Below are 18,346 nucleotides of genomic sequence, written 5' to 3'. Positions count from 1 at the left end.
GATCCATTCCCCTACATTTACCCCTTTTACCTAACACTATGGGCAATTTAGCGTGGCCAATTCACCAAATCTGCACATTTTTGGACTGTGGGAGGAAACCAGAGCACCCAGAGGAAACCCACGCAGACACGGAGAGAATGTTGCAAACTCCACACAGTCAGGCGCCTGAGGCGGGAATTGAACCTGGGTCTCTGGCGCTGTGAGGCAGCAGTGCTAACCACTGTGCCACCATGCTGCTAGAATCAGGAAATCTCCAGACAGTAATAATTCTTTACCTGTGATCTGGCTATGTGATTGTTCACAGTTCAGTAAGTGATGTTAAACCACCCTATGTGGCTAATTAAAAGGTTTTTTTCCTGAAATGAGTTTAATGTGAATTGTGTACTGCTGTCCTAATACAGAGCACGTGATGCCACTGTTAGTTAATAAAACCAAACTAAACCAAGCTTCTGATTTATTGAATAAATGCTCTCATAGCTCGTGTTTTTACCTTAACATATAAGGCACGTTAAATCTACAATTCAAATGCTCTCATTCAGACACTGGATTCAACAGAATTCATTGACACTTTCCCATTGGAGCCCTTACTCAAACATTCTTGTGAAGAATGTGAAAGTAGAAAAGCCTCAGGTTTCAATTCAGGAGTCATAGATTCTAAAATACTTATCCACAGTAGGACAAAGGTCCCTTTTTAAATCTTTCCTGTCTCACCTTAAACCTAAGGGGCAATATATTCAGACGATGGGGGATGCGTAAATGGAATGAGCTGCCAGAGGAAGTGGTGGAGGCTGGTACAATTACAACATATAAAAGGCATCTGGATGGGTATATGAATAGGAAGGGTTTACAGGGATATCTGTCAATGCTGGCAAATGGGACTAGATTAATTTAGGATATCTGGTCGGCATGGACAAGTTGGACAGAAGGTCTGTTTCCATACTGTACATCTCTATGACTCTGACAACTTTTCTTTTTACACATGGAGTGGTCAGTGTGTGGAATGAACTGCCAGAGGAAGTGGTGGATGCAAGTACAGTTACACTGTTTAAAAGACATTTGGGTAAGTATATGAATAGGAAACGTTTAGAGGGATACAGGCCAAATGTAGGCTGTGGGACTAGTTTAGTTTTGGAACATGGTTGATATGGACTTGTTGGACCAAAAGGTCTGTTTTCATGCTGTATCACTCAATGACTCTATATGCCCTATAGAGTCACAACAGTGGGGAGATAGTACCACAATGATAATGTCACAAGAATTTAAATTCAATTAATAAAGTATGGATTTGAAAACTAATTTCAGTAATGATTAGCATTAAACAATTGCTGATTGTCATAAAGACCCATCTGACTCACTAATGTCCTTCAGGGACAGAAATCTGCCATCCTTATTTGGTCCAGCCTAGATGGGACTCCAGATCCAATGCATTACAGTTGACTCTGCCCCCTGAAATGGTCAAGGAAGCCATTCAGTTCATGGTTAATTATGTATGGGCAACAAACGTTGTCAAGGCCCACGTCCCATGAAAGAACAAAAAAAAAGCCTTTATAGATAGTGCAAGAGGAATACATAAAAATTCTCACAGCAATGCAATGGATTCTGTATGTAGAGTCAACAGATACAGAGTCAATCTGGCATCAGTTACTGGTGCGACACAACATTTTGGTATGCCAGCCATCGTGAAGGACTTGGCCCAGAATTTCAATCATCATCCCACACAGTCAGGGATCACCACCTGCAGTCTTCTCTGTTTCTCGTTCCATAAATGCTGCAGGGTGTGCTGAGTATCTCCAGCATTTTCTGTTTTAATTTTAGATTTCCAGCATTCAGTTTGTTCATTCTGAAATCCATGAAACTGCATAGCTTCCACAGTCTATCCTTAATCATGATGGTGGAGGTGCCAGGAGCAGCAGCCAGCCGTGTGAATGCGAGACTTCATTCAAACTGAGACCTTAATACTGGAGTGGTTGAGTGACTGAGCAGTGAGATGAAGGAAAGACCGCAAGTGAGAGTTTCCGTGTTGCCACATGGATGTTAGGGAAGACCAAGTATGCAAGAGGGTGGCAAAAACACACACAAAGAGAAGGTGCATGAGACGGATGTAGATGTAGGGGGTTGCAAGGGGGAGCAGGTACACAGTAAGAACCATAAATATTTTTTTGAGAATGAAAATTGGAAAATCAAAAGTTGTAGCCAATGTCTAGGATGCAGATTTTACCATTTTTTAAAAATTCAAAAGTCAAAAGTGAAATTGTATTGTGATTTACATAAAGTCAAGTGACTTTTAGAAAAGCTGAGCTGTTTAGAGAAAGGTCAGATGAATTTCTTACTTTGACGAGACAAATAGGTGGAAGGGGCAATGGGCTGCAGGTTACCTCGCAACAACATTTAGACTGTTGGAGTTTCTATTTTGCCAAACTGGAGAGTGGAAAAGTTGGAAAAGTGTGCAACAAACACAAAGACAGGTTTCTTTCTCTGTTATGGAGAGATTTACAAGAGAACAGTGGTCCCCCTCTTTCCTTCCCTTTGGCTAAAAGGCATTGTTCAAAGACTTTGATAAACAAGACCCATCTAAACGACCATCGATCAGAAGTGAGGATTTTCAATTGTCCTGAGACTGACAGCAATATGATCTTGTTGACAGACACCAAAACAACTAAGAATGTCACTTCATTCCACTTTTGAGTTTTGGTCTTTTGATTCATAAGACTTTATTATTGTCTGTATTTTTCCACTGACAAAGATTCTGCAGAGCTTTATGTTCCATCTTACACAATTATAATAATAGTTAGCAACCTGTTTTGCCACTTGTTAAACACTAAGTACATTTTTGTTTTTATAAATGAAACCTGCTTGGAGTAATATTTTTTAAACCCTAGCTAATAATAAACCAAATTAGCATCTTGCAGATTCAATTGTACATTTACATCTTGTGAAGTAATGGAGATTCATTAACAATGCATTCCTCAGTGATGGTGCGAAAGGGTGTATAGCGGGCCAGGGATGAGCAAAGAGAGGGAGATGTGAGCACAAGCAAGGTAAATACCTGAGCCACCCAGAAGGCACAAGCATACACAAGGAAAAGCAAGCAAGAAGGCGTGAACTTGAAAACGAGAAGGTGTAGGAGAGAGACAGTAACTGACTGAGATAGGGACTGAGAACATAGAACATTACAGTGTAGTACAGGCCCTTCGCCCCTCAATGTTGAGCCAACCTGTGGAAACAATCTCAAACAATCTAACCTACACTATTCCATTTTCATCCATGTTTATCCAATAACCATTTAAATGCCCTTGAAGTTGGCAAATCTACTACTGTTGTAGACAGGGCATTCCACGTCCCTACAACTCTAAAAGCAACTACCTCTGACACTTGTCCTATATCTATCAGCCCTCAATTTAAAGCTACATCCCCTCGTACTCGAAAAAGGCTGTCACTGTCCACCCTATCTAACCCTCTGATTATCTTGTATGTCTCAATTAAGTCACCTTTCAACCTTCTCTCTAATGAAGACAGCCTCAAGTCCCTCAGCCTTTTCCCATATGACCTTCCCTCCATACCATGCAACATCCTAGTAAATCTCCACTGAATCCTTTCCAAAGTTTCCACATGCTTCCTATAATGCAGTGATCAGAACTGTATGCAATACTCCAAATGCAGCCGGACCATCGTTATGTACAGCTGCAGCACGACCTCATGGTTCAGAAACTCAATGGCTCCACGAATAAAAGCTAATACACCACATGCATTCTGTATAAGGGAATGACTGAGGTAGGGTGTTGTGTGTGCTTGTGAGGGAATGAGAAAGGATATACTGTCGAGAGAGAGAAAGAGACAGTGAGAGAGAGATGGTGAATACATAAGAGAAGGTGGGGCATGCAATAGTGAGAATGAGTGTGTAAACCCAGAGACTAGGAATGAAGTGGACATACACACCCTCTTCAAAAACTATCCACTTACTTTGGTTGGAAGAGAAAGAAAACCCAAGCTGAAAGGCAACCTACTATTGCGTCCCACTCATAGAAATTCTTCCCAAATCAGAGGCAAACTGCAAGTAAGTTAAACCCAACCCAGTGAGGAAGACTGGGGGCTTGGTCTGTCCCACTCTGTTGCTTAAATTGTTCTCTATTGCTTGGTACTTTTTATTGCCCATCTTTACTAAATAAAATTTATAGGATTTATGTTCTTGGTGAGCAATTTATATTTTCTTCATGCCTTAACTTCAATTTTAGGTCAGAAGTCACATAACACCAGGATATAATCCAACAGGTTAATCTGAAATCACAAGCTTTCGCAGCACTGCTCCTTCAGTAGGTTATGTGGAGGGAAGCATACAGGCACAGAACTTTTATGCAGAAAGATAATGGTAAGATAATTCCAGTAAATGAATAGTGTCAAAGATAAATACAAATGGTGTGAGTGGAGTATCGACAGGCTGAATAACAACTCTTTGCAGGTGACCAAAAGTGTCAAACAGTGTGAGGAAAGTGTCAACAGCTGGTCAGCAAGTGAAAGGATGACCTATGATTTTATTAATAATTACAAAAAAGTCAAAAATAGGATGGCGCTTGAGACAAAGCAAATGACTGGAAAAACGATAGGTATCAGAGTTGCATGAAAAGGCTCTAAAGTAATCCAAAACTGTACAAACTAATTATATAGAGAGATAATATCAAGTTATCAAGGTGATAGTGTCAAAACAGAACAGTAAAGAAGATTTTACAAACACTGAACAGCATGGTGGAGTTACATGTACAGGGATCATGGGCACAGAATTTGACCATCAGTTTCTGCTTGGTGATTCTGTGTCATTGTGTATCATGAAGGCCACCTTGGAGGCCATTTACCGAAGATCAGAAGCTAAATGTCCTTGACCGCTGAAGTGTTTCCTAACTGGGAGGGAACACTCCTACCTGGCAATGGTTGCACAGTGTCCATTCATCCATTGTCATCGTGTCTGCATGGTCTTGCCAATATAGCATGTCACTAGGCATCCTTTCCTGCAGCAGATGAGTTAGGCAACTTTGGCCAATTCACATGAGTATGTACCATGTCTGTGGTAGGTGGTATTCCCACGTGTGATGGTATCATGCTATTTCAGTCATTTGGTTTGTCTTTAGCACCATCGTATTTTTGATCGTTTGCAATTATTAATCGTATCTTAGATCATCCTTTCATTTGCTGCTCAGCTGTTGACACTTTACTCACACTATTTGACACTTTTGATCACCTGCAAAGATTTATTATTCAGCCTGTCAATAGTCAATTCACACAATTTATATTTATCTTATAACATTCTTAGTTACCTGGAATTACCTTATCATTAGCTCACTGCATAAAAATTCTGTACCTTTGTACTTCACTTCACCTGATGAAAGAACAGCATTCCAAAAGCTTGTGATTTCAAATAAACCCTGTAGGACTATAACCTGGTGTTATGTCATTTCTGATCTTGTCCACCCCAGTCCAAAACCAGCACCTCCACATCATTATGCATCTCTGTTACACTTAATGCAGTCTCAGTCCTATACTCATATGTGCCCACATGCCAACTTACTGGGGATTAGGTATGTATGCATTCACATTCACTGAAAGACAAAAGCTACCCATTAAAATTTCCCTCCCAGTCGGGGAACACCTCAGCAATCAAGGACATTCAGCCTCAATCTTCAGGTAAGGATCCTCCAGGGCTGTCTTCAAGGTCCACAACAAAGCCAAATCACCAAGCAGAAACTGATAGCCAAGTTCTGTACCAATTAAGATGGCCTCAACCACAATCTTGGCTTAATGTCGCGCTACATGTAACCCCACCACACTGTTTTGTATCTGTAAAATCTTCCTTACTGTCCTATTTTCACACCATCACCTTGATAAATTGTTACTATCTCTACCTTCATTAACTTGTACAGTTTTGGATTAGTTGTTATTTTGGTTGGAGCCTTCCTTATACCTATCATGTTATTCCAGCCATTTGGTTTGTCTCTAGCACCACCTCATTTGTTGTAATTATCTTTCTGCCTTAATTAATCAGATCATACATAGGTCATCCCTTCACTTGCCATTCAGCTGTTGACACCTTACACATCATTTGACACTTTTGGTCACCTGTAGAGACTTGTTATTCAGTCCATCAACATTCCACTCACACCATTTGTATTATCTTTGGCATTCTTAATTACCTAGAATTATCTTGCAATGATCTCTCCACCTATAAATTCTATGCCTGTGCACTTCCCTCCACTTCACCTAACAAAGCAACAGCGCTCCAAAAGCCTGTGATTTCAAATAAACCTGTTGGACTGTAACCTGGTATCGTGTGACTTCTGACTCTGTCCACCCCAGTCCAACAACGGCACACTCACTTCATTAAAACTTCAACATAGAGAAGTAAAAGCTCACACAAAAAATAGAAGAATTCTAACTTTTTAATAACACAGGCTGTGAACAGTCCAATGGATTACAGCAGATTCCATACGAACTCAAATTATATACATTCAAAAAAAGCAGTCTCAAAAACACCTTGAAGTAAAAATCTAAGGGAGTTGAGCATAGACTACTGGTTTGCTGCTTCACAGGCATCAATCCAATCACTGTAAACATCCACTGGCTCCGACAGATCTGAGTTAACAGCAGTTAAAGAAACGACACCAGCAATGAAATTAACAGTAGTCATCTAAAATCACCAAAATTAACACTGAACTGCAAAAGCAGTGCCCTGGGGGAAAGGGAATTTAGGGACATCAAATTGTGTGCACTCTCCCACAGCTCCTTAACAATGGTACCCAGAATTTACAGAATTCTGTTCACTAACCTTTTCACCCAGTGCCCCTTGCGAGAGCTAATCTCACCAAGTTTACCACCCAGGGAGAACTAATCTCACCATTATCCCAACAGCAAAACCAGCTTGTATTTATATAGTGCCCCTATTAGGAAAAATGACTAAAAGTCTGGTCAAATAGGGAGGTTTTAAGCAGTGTATTAAAGAAAGAAAGAGAGGAAGAGAGTTGGAGATATTTAAAGGAGAACATGCCAGACATTAGACCTTTGGCAGATTAAGGCTCAGCTCCCAATGGTGGAGCATTTAAAATCAGAGGTGCTCAAGAGAGATCAACACTGAAGAACAGCAGATATCTCAGACGGTTGTAGTGCAAAAGGAGATTACAGGAGGTAGACGAGTGAGACTAAAGAAACAGTTCTCAAGGGGCTGCTTCACCAATTTTATCCAATTCACTCAACACAGATCGATTAACAAGACTCACTGTTACTTGTCAACAGAACTTTGATGATTTTAAGTTCACAAAAAGTTAAAAGTGAGAGGCCAGCCAAGGACAAGGTAGAATAGTCAAATCTGGAGCAATTGGAGATGTGAATAAGTGTGTAAAGCACAAGAATGTTAAGGCAGGAGCACAGGTAGATGAATTTACAATCTAAAAATGGACGTTGTTATGGCATAGAAGCTGATCAAGTTTAAATACAGCAGAGACTGTGAAAAATCTGGTTCAGCTTTAGGCAGCTTTTGAGGAGATAGATGAAGTTTGAGAACACTGGATTTAATCTTACCAACGTTCAGCTGAAGAAATTTCTGCTCATTTAAGAGATGGTGGAGGGAACAGACAAAGCAGCAGTGAACTTGAGCTTGAAATGTGTGTCACTAGTATGTATGTTTTCAGAGGATGTTGCCAGGGATTGCATGGAGATGAGAAATAAGGAGGCCAAGAAGAGATTATTGGAGGGCATCAGAGGTAACAGTACAGGAAGAAGCTGGTGTGGATGATTGTAGACATAAATTAAATCAGACAGGTGCAGCGCCACCTGAAAAGAAAATCTCAATAATCTCCATCCTGTAATATCCATGGCTTCCACGACTGATCGCTTACATCTGCCAGCCCATCAACCTAACACTTTTCTTCAGTAAATCTATTCACAGTGTGAAGATCAAGTAATCACCAATGTAGGTCAATGAGCATAGGAATTGTAATGAGTGAGCAAGACTGGCTAAAGATGGGGATACAGACACCATCTTTGTGGATGAGCTGAAATTGACAATAGCAGAGGAAAGCAGCCTGACCAGAAGAGCACTGCAAAGTGGGTCTGGATCAGAATCAAGGTTGAAAAATGTGATGCTGGAAAAACACAGTAGGCCAGGCAGCATCCGAGGAGCAGGAGAATCGACATTTTGGGCATAAGCTGCCTGGCCATCTGTGTTTTTCCAGCATCACATTTTTCAGCTCTGGTCTCCAGCATCTGCAGTCCTCACTTTCTCCTACTGGATCAGAATCAACTCTGCTTGTTTTGCCACTTTACTGGTGTAATGCCTAGCTCATATCAAGATCTGGGTATGCCATATTTCTTTCCAATTAAACTTGGACTGAAGCCATTATTTTTTGACTCACCATTGACTGCAAACCCTCTCTGGCCATTGACTTCAATCACAATCTTATCATTTTATCAAAACTCAAACAAAACTTCTGATCACAAATATTCTGCATCACAAAAATACTTGTATCGCCATAACAGCATCCACCTACTTCCACCTTCTGTAGAAATCACATCCATGTTTTTGTTGCTTCTAGATTATTCTCCACAAACTTCAGCTCACCACGTATTTGTTGGTGTCTGTATCCTATCCTCTTTGTAATAAGCCTAAGTTAGACACTAGCCCTCTCAATGCCTTTAATTTTAAACTGCATTTAAATCCCTTCATGGCCACATTCCACCCTATCTCAAACCTCTTCAGTGGGTACACTTCCCATGCCCAATCCAACAAGCAGATACCTCCACTGTTCAACCAAAGAATGTCACACTCCTCCAACACTCACTTTGAGCATCTCCACTCTCCTTTGCCCCAATTTCTGCTAACACTGGCTTCAGCTATCTAGGCCCAGGTTCTACAGTTTTGTCTTGAATTCTTGAGGGCATCCATACAAACAATCTCTGACTAAGCTTTTGGCCATATCTGCTGAAGTCTGATCATTTCACTCCTTGAGATCTTATTTCTACTAAATTGGATGCTTGACACAAGAATGGAGAAACACGGCCATGAGGGGGTATGGAGGAGGAGAAGGTCAGACCGAATATCCATGGATGTGAACTGTCCCAGAATCTCTCCAACCATGTTCTTTTGCTTTTAAATGAAGGATACATGTTATTGGAGTTTGGAATTCTTCTAAACACACAGTGCAGGATATGATTCCTGTATTCCGTGCGCGATCCCTGAAAAATGGGAGTGGGGAGAAAAACATTAGAAATAACTAAATTTTAACATGATACTCCACACAACACTCTCAGAACGAGAAAGCCCCTTCCCATTAGTTCTCCCCACCCAGATTAGTTCAGCCCCAGCCAAAGGCAAAACCTATGAAATTTAAAAGGATCACAGTAGCATTACCTGTAGATCGCCAAGAACAGAATTCAGGAAGCACAGCTCCATGCACACAGACCTCTCTGGTCAAGAAACTGGCAAACGTTCATCAGTGAATTTGTTCATTTATTTATTTATTGGATGGTGCATGAAATTAGATATTGACTGGTGTTTAAACTCCAACAGTATATGCTGTTTTTTTTAAAGTATGCTCTTTAATAAAAGCAGTAAAGACTCAATCCCTATAAGCGGTATTTACAGGAAAGGCCATAAGCTAGAAGATCAAATAAACCTGAAACACTAAGCTCCAGAAGGTGCACCTTGGAAAGGAAACTGACAATATAAAGTTTACAGCACAACTTGGCATAACAGCCCTAAAACTTACACAGCACAGTAACTGACAAAGTGCAACTTCCTAATCTGATTATATATCCACAATTTAAATAGGGAAATGAGGCCTTGTGCGATATTGAATCTTTTAACCCAGTATGTGGAAGACAAAGCATCATGCTGTAGGAGGTAATACGTTAGCATGGATTGAAGATTGGGCAATTGAAAGAGGGCAAGAACACGAGCAAGACACATGGAAGAGGCGAGAGAGCAATCAAGACACGGGGGAAGGGCAAGCAAGACACGGGAGAGAGACAGACAGACAGACACATGGGGAGAGGACGAGCGAGACATGGGGAGAGAGCTCGAGAGAGAAACACGGCGAGAGACCACGAGAGAGTGAGAGTCACACGAGTGCGAGACAGAGAGAGCGTGTACGAGAGAGTGCAAGAGCAGGTGCATGGGCAGGAGAGAGAGAGACAGACAGACACAGAGATAAACAGACAGAGAGAGAGAGAGAGAGAGAGACAGATAGACAGACAGACAGAGACACAGAGAGAGTCAGACAGACACAAAGAGACGGACAGACAGAGAGAGCGCGACAGGGAGAGAGGGAGCGCGACAGGGAGAGAGGGAGCGCGACAGGGAGAGAGGGAGCGCGACAGGGAGAGAGGGAGCGCGACAGGGAGAGAGGGAGCGCGACAGGGAGAGAGGGAGCGCGACAGGGAGAGAGGGAGCGCGACAGGGAGAGAGGGAGCGCGACAGGGAGAGAGGGAGCGCGACAGGGAGAGAGGGAGCGCGACAGGGAGAGAGGGAGCGCGACAGGGAGAGAGGGAGCGCGACAGGGAGAGAGGGAGCGCGACAGGGAGAGAGGGAGCGCGACAGGGAGAGAGGGAGCGCGACAGGGAGAGAGGGAGCGCGACAGGGAGAGAGGGAGCGCGACAGGGAGAGAGGGAGCGCGACAGGGAGAGAGGGAGCGCGACAGGGAGAGAGGGAGCGCGACAGGGAGAGAGGGAGCGCGACAGGGAGAGAGGGAGCGCGACAGGGAGAGAGGGAGCGCGACAGGGAGAGAGGGAGCGCGACAGGGAGAGAGGGAGCGCGACAGGGAGAGAGGGAGCGCGACAGGGAGAGAGGGAGCGCGACAGGGAGAGAGGGAGCGCGACAGGGAGAGAGGGAGCGCGACAGGGAGAGAGGGAGCGCGACAGGGAGAGAGGGAGCGCGACAGGGAGAGAGGGAGCGCGACAGGGAGAGAGGGAGCGCGACAGGGAGAGAGGGAGCGCGACAGGGAGAGAGGGAGCGCGACAGGGAGAGAGGGAGCGCGACAGGGAGAGAGGGAGCGCGACAGGGAGAGAGGGAGCGCGACAGGGAGAGAGGGAGCGCGACAGGGAGAGAGGGAGCGCGACAGGGAGAGAGGGAGCGCGACAGGGAGAGAGGGAGCGCGACAGGGAGAGAGGGAGCGCGACAGGGAGAGAGGGAGCGCGACAGGGAGAGAGGGAGCGCGACAGGGAGAGAGGGAGCGCGACAGGGAGAGAGGGAGCGCGACAGGGAGAGAGGGAGCGCGACAGGGAGAGAGGGAGCGCGACAGGGAGAGAGGGAGCGCGACAGGGAGAGAGGGAGCGCGACAGGGAGAGAGGGAGCGCGACAGGGAGAGAGGGAGCGCGACAGGGAGAGAGGGAGCGCGACAGGGAGAGAGGGAGCGCGACAGGGAGAGAGGGAGCGCGACAGGGAGAGAGGGAGCGCGACAGGGAGAGAGGGAGCGCGACAGGGAGAGAGGGAGCGCGACAGGGAGAGAGGGAGCGCGACAGGGAGAGAGGGAGCGCGACAGGGAGAGAGGGAGCGCGACAGGGAGAGAGGGAGCGCGACAGGGAGAGAGGGAGCGCGACAGGGAGAGAGGGAGCGCGACAGGGAGAGAGGGAGCGCGACAGGGAGAGAGGGAGCGCGACAGGGAGAGAGGGAGCGCGACAGGGAGAGAGGGAGCGCGACAGGGAGAGAGGGAGCGCGACAGGGAGAGAGGGAGCGCGACAGGGAGAGAGGGAGCGCGACAGGGAGAGAGGGAGCGCGACAGGGAGAGAGGGAGCGCGACAGGGAGAGAGGGAGCGCGACAGGGAGAGAGGGAGCGCGACAGGGAGAGAGGGAGCGCGACAGGGAGAGAGGGAGCGCGACAGGGAGAGAGGGAGCGCGACAGGGAGAGAGGGAGCGCGACAGGGAGAGAGGGAGCGCGACAGGGAGAGAGGGAGCGCGACAGGGAGAGAGGGAGCGCGACAGGGAGAGAGGGAGCGCGACAGGGAGAGAGGGAGCGCGACAGGGAGAGAGGGAGCGCGACAGGGAGAGAGGGAGCGCGACAGGGAGAGAGGGAGCGCGACAGGGAGAGAGGGAGCGCGACAGGGAGAGAGGGAGCGCGACAGGGAGAGAGGGAGCGCGACAGGGAGAGAGGGAGCGCGACAGGGAGAGAGGGAGCGCGACAGGGAGAGAGGGAGCGCGACAGGGAGAGAGGGAGCGCGACAGGGAGAGAGGGAGCGCGACAGGGAGAGAGGGAGCGCGACAGGGAGAGAGGGAGCGCGACAGGGAGAGAGGGAGCGCGACAGGGAGAGAGGGAGCGCGACAGGGAGAGAGGGAGCGCGACAGGGAGAGAGGGAGCGCGACAGGGAGAGAGGGAGCGCGACAGGGAGAGAGGGAGCGCGACAGGGAGAGAGGGAGCGCGACAGGGAGAGAGGGAGCGCGACAGGGAGAGAGGGAGCGCGACAGGGAGAGAGGGAGCGCGACAGGGAGAGAGGGAGCGCGACAGGGAGAGAGGGAGCGCGACAGGGAGAGAGGGAGCGCGACAGGGAGAGAGGGAGCGCGACAGGGAGAGAGGGAGCGCGACAGGGAGAGAGGGAGCGCGACAGGGAGAGAGGGAGCGCGACAGGGAGAGAGGGAGCGCGACAGGGAGAGAGGGAGCGCGACAGGGAGAGAGGGAGCGCGACAGGGAGAGAGGGAGCGCGACAGGGAGAGAGGGAGCGCGACAGGGAGAGAGGGAGCGCGACAGGGAGAGAGGGAGCGCGACAGGGAGAGAGGGAGCGCGACAGGGAGAGAGGGAGCGCGACAGGGAGAGAGGGAGCGCGACAGGGAGAGAGGGAGCGCGACAGGGAGAGAGGGAGCGCGACAGGGAGAGAGGGAGCGCGACAGGGAGAGAGGGAGCGCGACAGGGAGAGAGGGAGCGCGACAGGGAGAGAGGGAGCGCGACAGGGAGAGAGGGAGCGCGACAGGGAGAGAGGGAGCGCGACAGGGAGAGAGGGAGCGCGACAGGGAGAGAGGGAGCGCGACAGGGAGAGAGGGAGCGCGACAGGGAGAGAGGGAGCGCGACAGGGAGAGAGGGAGCGCGACAGGGAGAGAGGGAGCGCGACAGGGAGAGAGGGAGCGCGACAGGGAGAGAGGGAGCGCGACAGGGAGAGAGGGAGCGCGACAGGGAGAGAGGGAGCGCGACAGGGAGAGAGGGAGCGCGACAGGGAGAGAGGGAGCGCGACAGGGAGAGAGGGAGCGCGACAGGGAGAGAGGGAGCGCGACAGGGAGAGAGGGAGCGCGACAGGGAGAGAGGGAGCGCGACAGGGAGAGAGGGAGCGCGACAGGGAGAGAGGGAGCGCGACAGGGAGAGAGGGAGCGCGACAGGGAGAGAGGGAGCGCGACAGGGAGAGAGGGAGCGCGACAGGGAGAGAGGGAGCGCGACAGGGAGAGAGGGAGCGCGACAGGGAGAGAGGGAGCGCGACAGGGAGAGAGGGAGCGCGACAGGGAGAGAGGGAGCGCGACAGGGAGAGAGGGAGCGCGACAGGGAGAGAGGGAGCGCGACAGGGAGAGAGGGAGCGCGACAGGGAGAGAGGGAGCGCGACAGGGAGAGAGGGAGCGCGACAGGGAGAGAGGGAGCGCGACAGGGAGAGAGGGAGCGCGACAGGGAGAGAGGGAGCGCGACAGGGAGAGAGGGAGCGCGACAGGGAGAGAGGGAGCGCGACAGGGAGAGAGGGAGCGCGACAGGGAGAGAGGGAGCGCGACAGGGAGAGAGGGAGCGCGACAGGGAGAGAGGGAGCGCGACAGGGAGAGAGGGAGCGCGACAGGGAGAGAGGGAGCGCGACAGGGAGAGAGGGAGCGCGACAGGGAGAGAGGGAGCGCGACAGGGAGAGAGGGAGCGCGACAGGGAGAGAGGGAGCGCGACAGGGAGAGAGGGAGCGCGACAGGGAGAGAGGGAGCGCGACAGGGAGAGAGGGAGCGCGACAGGGAGAGAGGGAGCGCGACAGGGAGAGAGGGAGCGCGACAGGGAGAGAGGGAGCGCGACAGGGAGAGAGGGAGCGCGACAGGGAGAGAGGGAGCGCGACAGGGAGAGAGGGAGCGCGACAGGGAGAGAGGGAGCGCGACAGGGAGAGAGGGAGCGCGACAGGGAGAGAGGGAGCGCGACAGGGAGAGAGGGAGCGCGACAGGGAGAGAGGGAGCGCGACAGGGAGAGAGGGAGTGCACGAGAGCGAGCGAGATTACCTGTTTTAAATGCTGGCAAAGACCAGCCTGAGAGAGACACAGCGTGTGAGACAGACAATGCGCGAGATTTACTGTTTTAAAAGCTATGAGGAGAAAGTGAGGTCTGCAGATGCTGGAGATCAGAGCTGAAAATGTGTTGCTGGAAAAGCGCAGCAGGTCAGGCAGCATCCAGGGAACAGGAGAATCGACGTTTCGGGCATAAGCCCTTCTTCAGGAAAGAAGGGCTTATGCCCGAAACATCGATTCTCCTGTTCCCTGGATGCTGCCTGACCTGCTGCGCTTTCCCAGCAACACATTTTCAGCTCTCTGTTTTAAAAGCTAGCAAAGACGAAACAGTACAATACGGTAGTATTGCTATCCAGGAACATATAAACAGATTGCAATAAGTATCCAAAAAGGAACAGAGTACCTAATATACATATTAGCCCTTCAGATACAGTTATGTAGCGTTAACATGTGGAACAAATACAAAACATTTGTTCAAGCTTTACAGCAGAAGTAGTAAGTTTCCATCCAGAAATAAGTGGGAAGCTGAAGAGAAAAAAGGGTATGGATATTATGAAAATTAATATCAACAGATAAGTATTGAGAAATTTAAGGAACTAAAGTACAACAGATCGAGGATCCACTTATTTATGTCTCTGGGTTCTGAACGAGATAGCTTCCCAGATAGTTAACACGCTAGCTATGATTTTCCAAAATTCCTTAGGTTGGTGAGTAGTCCTGTCACATTGGAAATTGTAAGTGTTACACTACTTTCCGAGAAAGAAGCAAGATAGGAAACAGTGGACTACAGGCGAGTTAGCCTCGTGTCAAGTGTTGCAAAAAGCTAGAATTTCATATTAAGGAAGTCTCAACTGACTTAAAAAAACACAATCTTTAGGACAAGTCAATACAGTTTTAGTTACAAATTTCTATTTGACAGATTTATGATCTTTGAGGGTGTAACCTGAAGGATAGGTAAAGAGGACCCAGTATGTGGAGCATTCCTGTCTTTTTCCATGTTTAACCTGTAGGATAGGTAAAGGGGGCCCAGTATATAGAGCATTCCTGGCTTTATCGAGGTGTAAACAGTAGGATAGGTAAAAAGGGCCCAGTATATGGAGCAGTCCTGTCTTTTTCTGGGTTTAACCGTAGGATAGGTAACGGGGACCCAGTATATGGAGCATACCTGGTTTTATCAAGGTGTAAACAGTAGGATAGGTAAAGGGGGCCCAGTATATGGAGTATTCCTGACCTTCCAGAAAGGCACTGAACAATGTGCAGCACAAAATGCTTGTCGGCAAGATAAGGGATCATAGAATTGGGATACATATTGTCATGAATAGAGAACTGGTTAATAGACAAGAAGGAGAATTGACATAAGCAGGGAATTTTCAAGATGGCACGCAGTGAATAGTAGCATACGACAAAGGGTCTGTGCTGACACCTCAGCTATTTATAATTTACATAGATAACGGAGATAAAGGATTATGTAACAAAGCTTGACTAGTATATGGGAAGTGTTATAACACAAGTAATACAAAATGGCATCAAATTGGCACACCATTTATACAAAAGGGAGTCTTGACTTGCTTTAATACGACAGTGAACATGACATGAAATCTAAAGATGATCTAGTTACACGAGCAATTTACTAGTGAGACTAGAAATTAATGTATCGGAGTCTGCTGATGATTCAAAGCTACGTGGGAAAGTAAACTGTGGGAGGAAAGAGGCTTTAAAGAGATTCAGACAGATTAGATGAGTGGGCAAAAATATAGAAGAACAATCAAAACATTAAAAAAGTGTGAAGTTATTCTCTTTGCTCTTGAGAATAGAAAAACGGAATATTTTCTAAAAAGGTGTGAAACTTGCAGGTGTTGTATTTCAAAGGCCCTTGGGTGCATAAAGTAAACAGGTTAGCGTGCAATCTGAAAGGCAAACGTCAAGTTGGTCTTTAATGCAAAGGAGATTGGTGTACAAGAAGAAAGAAATCTTGTTACATTTCTAAAGTGTTTTGGTAAGACTACATCTAAAATAGTGAGTGTAGTTTTGGTCTTAATATTTAAGAAAAGATGCACCTGTTTTTGATGTATTGTAGCAATGATTCACTAGAGTTGTCACTGGGATGACAGGGTTGTACTATGATGGTATGCTGAGAGAACTGGGTCTATATCCTTTGTAGATTAGCAGTATGAAAGGTGATCTCGTTGAAATTATAAAATTCTGAAGTTACTTGATAGTGTTCAAACATTTACATGGTTTTCACTTGATCAGAAAATTTAAAATAATGGGTACAGTCTCAGGTAGAGGGGCTGATCATTTAGTACAGAATTGAGGAGAAATTACTCACTCAAAGGATTATAAATCATTGGAATTCCCTGTTCCAGAGTGTTCATCATCAGATATATTTAAAAGTCAGATAACAGACTTTTGACCTCTCATGGAATCAAGTGCAGATAGGAAAGGGGACATGAAACCCAAGATCAGTCATTATTGTGCTGAATAGCTGAGCTGGCTTGATGGTCTACTCTCTTTCCTATCCCTTCCATTGTTTTCAACATTAGTTGTTGTTTCAAAGTACAACAACCAGAACATCTGCAATCGTGCAATATGTCAAGCCCTTAAAAACAGTCATGACATCACACACTTACATCTTAACATCACATGACTTTTCATGGTTACAGAATGGACACGTGAATTGTGTTTCTAGAGTTCCAAGCACCTTCTTCTTAGTAGGAGGCTTTCGCTTCGATTTCCTTCGTCCCATTTCAACTTCTGCGAAAAACAGGCAAGTAAGAAAAACCTCAAATTTGTATTAATCTTGCATTTATACTGTGAAAATAAGACAGCAGCCTTGGTGTTCTTGATTCATTACCAGAGTTCTCGAGTAGCATAATCTAAACTGAGATTAAGTTCAGTGATCTAAGAGCAGTGCTGTGCCAGAGATATCTCTGAATGTAGAGTCATACAACATGGAGACAGGTCCTTAGGTCCAACCTGTCCATCATAATCCCAAACTAAACTAGTCCCACCTGCCTGTGCTTAGCCCATATCCCTCCAGATCTTTTCAATGCCTTTATCTAGCACTTTCTCTGGAGCTCATTCCACAGTCAAACCACTCTCTGAAGAAAACCGTTGCCCCTCATGTCCTTTTTAAAAATCTTCTCTCACCTTAAAAAAAATGTCTCCTGCAGTGAACTCCCCCTCTCTAGGGAAAAGACCTTTGCTATTCACCTTATCTATGCCCATGATTTGATAAACCTCTATAAAGTCACCCCTTGACCTCCTACACTCCAGTGAAAGATGTCCCAGCCTTTCCTCTATTTTTATACCTCTAACCCTCTGAATATCATCTTTGGGTAAGAAGTAAAACAAGGTTTTAAAGTCCTTTTCAGAGAGACATTAAAGACAAGTAATAGTAAGATTATACAAATCATCCATTGGTTTGGAGTTGAAGTCTCCATTTTCTGGGTATATGTGAGGTGTATAAGGTTATGGTTACGGACGGGGTGATCAGAGAGCAGCTGTTCCCTTTGGTTAAGGGGTCAATGACAAGAGGGCATAGTTTGAGGGTAAGGGGTAGGAGATTCAGAAGGATTTGGGGGAAAATCATGTCCACTCAGTGGGTGGTGGGAATCTGGAATGCACAGCCTGAGAAGGTAGTGGAGGCTGGAAACCTTACCACTTTAAAAAATATTTGGATGTGTACTTCAAATTTTATAACATTCAAGGAAATGGGTAAGTGCAGGAAATTGGGATGAGCATATTTTTAGTGGTAGTTATGTCAGGGCAGACTCAATGGGCTGAAGATGTTTTCTGCGCTGTATGAATCTATGAATACTCAGTCCACTCTTTCAACTACAGTATTATTCACGTTAGTGCATACAATTACAATAACCACATACACAATAGCTTTAAAGTTAATAAAACATTAAGGAGCAACATTAGGTCACTTGGCCCCTAAAGCCTGCTCTGTCTTTCGATAAAACCATGGCTAATCTGAAAGTGGCCTCAACTCCATATTTTCCATGCAGATGCTCTTAACTAATATGGGAGTCAAAGTTTATCTACTGTTGCCTTAAAAGTACTCATTGACCCTGCATCCACCACTGTCTTGCGAAGACAGAATTCCAACTACCCACAGCCAGTGAAGGAATTTATCCACATTTC

The 18,346-nt window shown here is 46.8% G+C and overlaps 1 protein-coding gene across 1 annotated transcript in view; it reads right to left on the bottom strand.

The window, feature by feature from the left end:
* Nucleotides 1–6,407: 6,407 nt before the first annotated feature.
* elof1 (elongation factor 1) overlaps nt 6,408–18,346 on the bottom strand; it is a 45,270-nt gene continuing 33,331 nt past the window's right edge. The window contains exons 2-4 of the mRNA XM_043675497.1: nt 16,828–16,951; nt 9,143–9,213; nt 6,408–6,618 (exon numbers count right to left, since the gene is read on the bottom strand). Coding sequence (XP_043531432.1) covers nt 6,554–6,618; nt 9,143–9,213; nt 16,828–16,943 — 252 coding nt within the window. The 5' untranslated portion in view covers nt 16,944–16,951 and the 3' untranslated portion in view covers nt 6,408–6,553. The remainder of the gene's footprint in view (nt 6,619–9,142; nt 9,214–16,827; nt 16,952–18,346) is intronic.

The sequence above is a fragment of the Chiloscyllium plagiosum genome, chromosome 34, assembly GCF_004010195.1.
Source record: "Chiloscyllium plagiosum isolate BGI_BamShark_2017 chromosome 34, ASM401019v2, whole genome shotgun sequence".
Classification (NCBI taxonomy): Eukaryota; Metazoa; Chordata; class Chondrichthyes; order Orectolobiformes; family Hemiscylliidae; genus Chiloscyllium; species Chiloscyllium plagiosum.
This window is presented reverse-complemented; position numbering and strand designations above follow the sequence as displayed.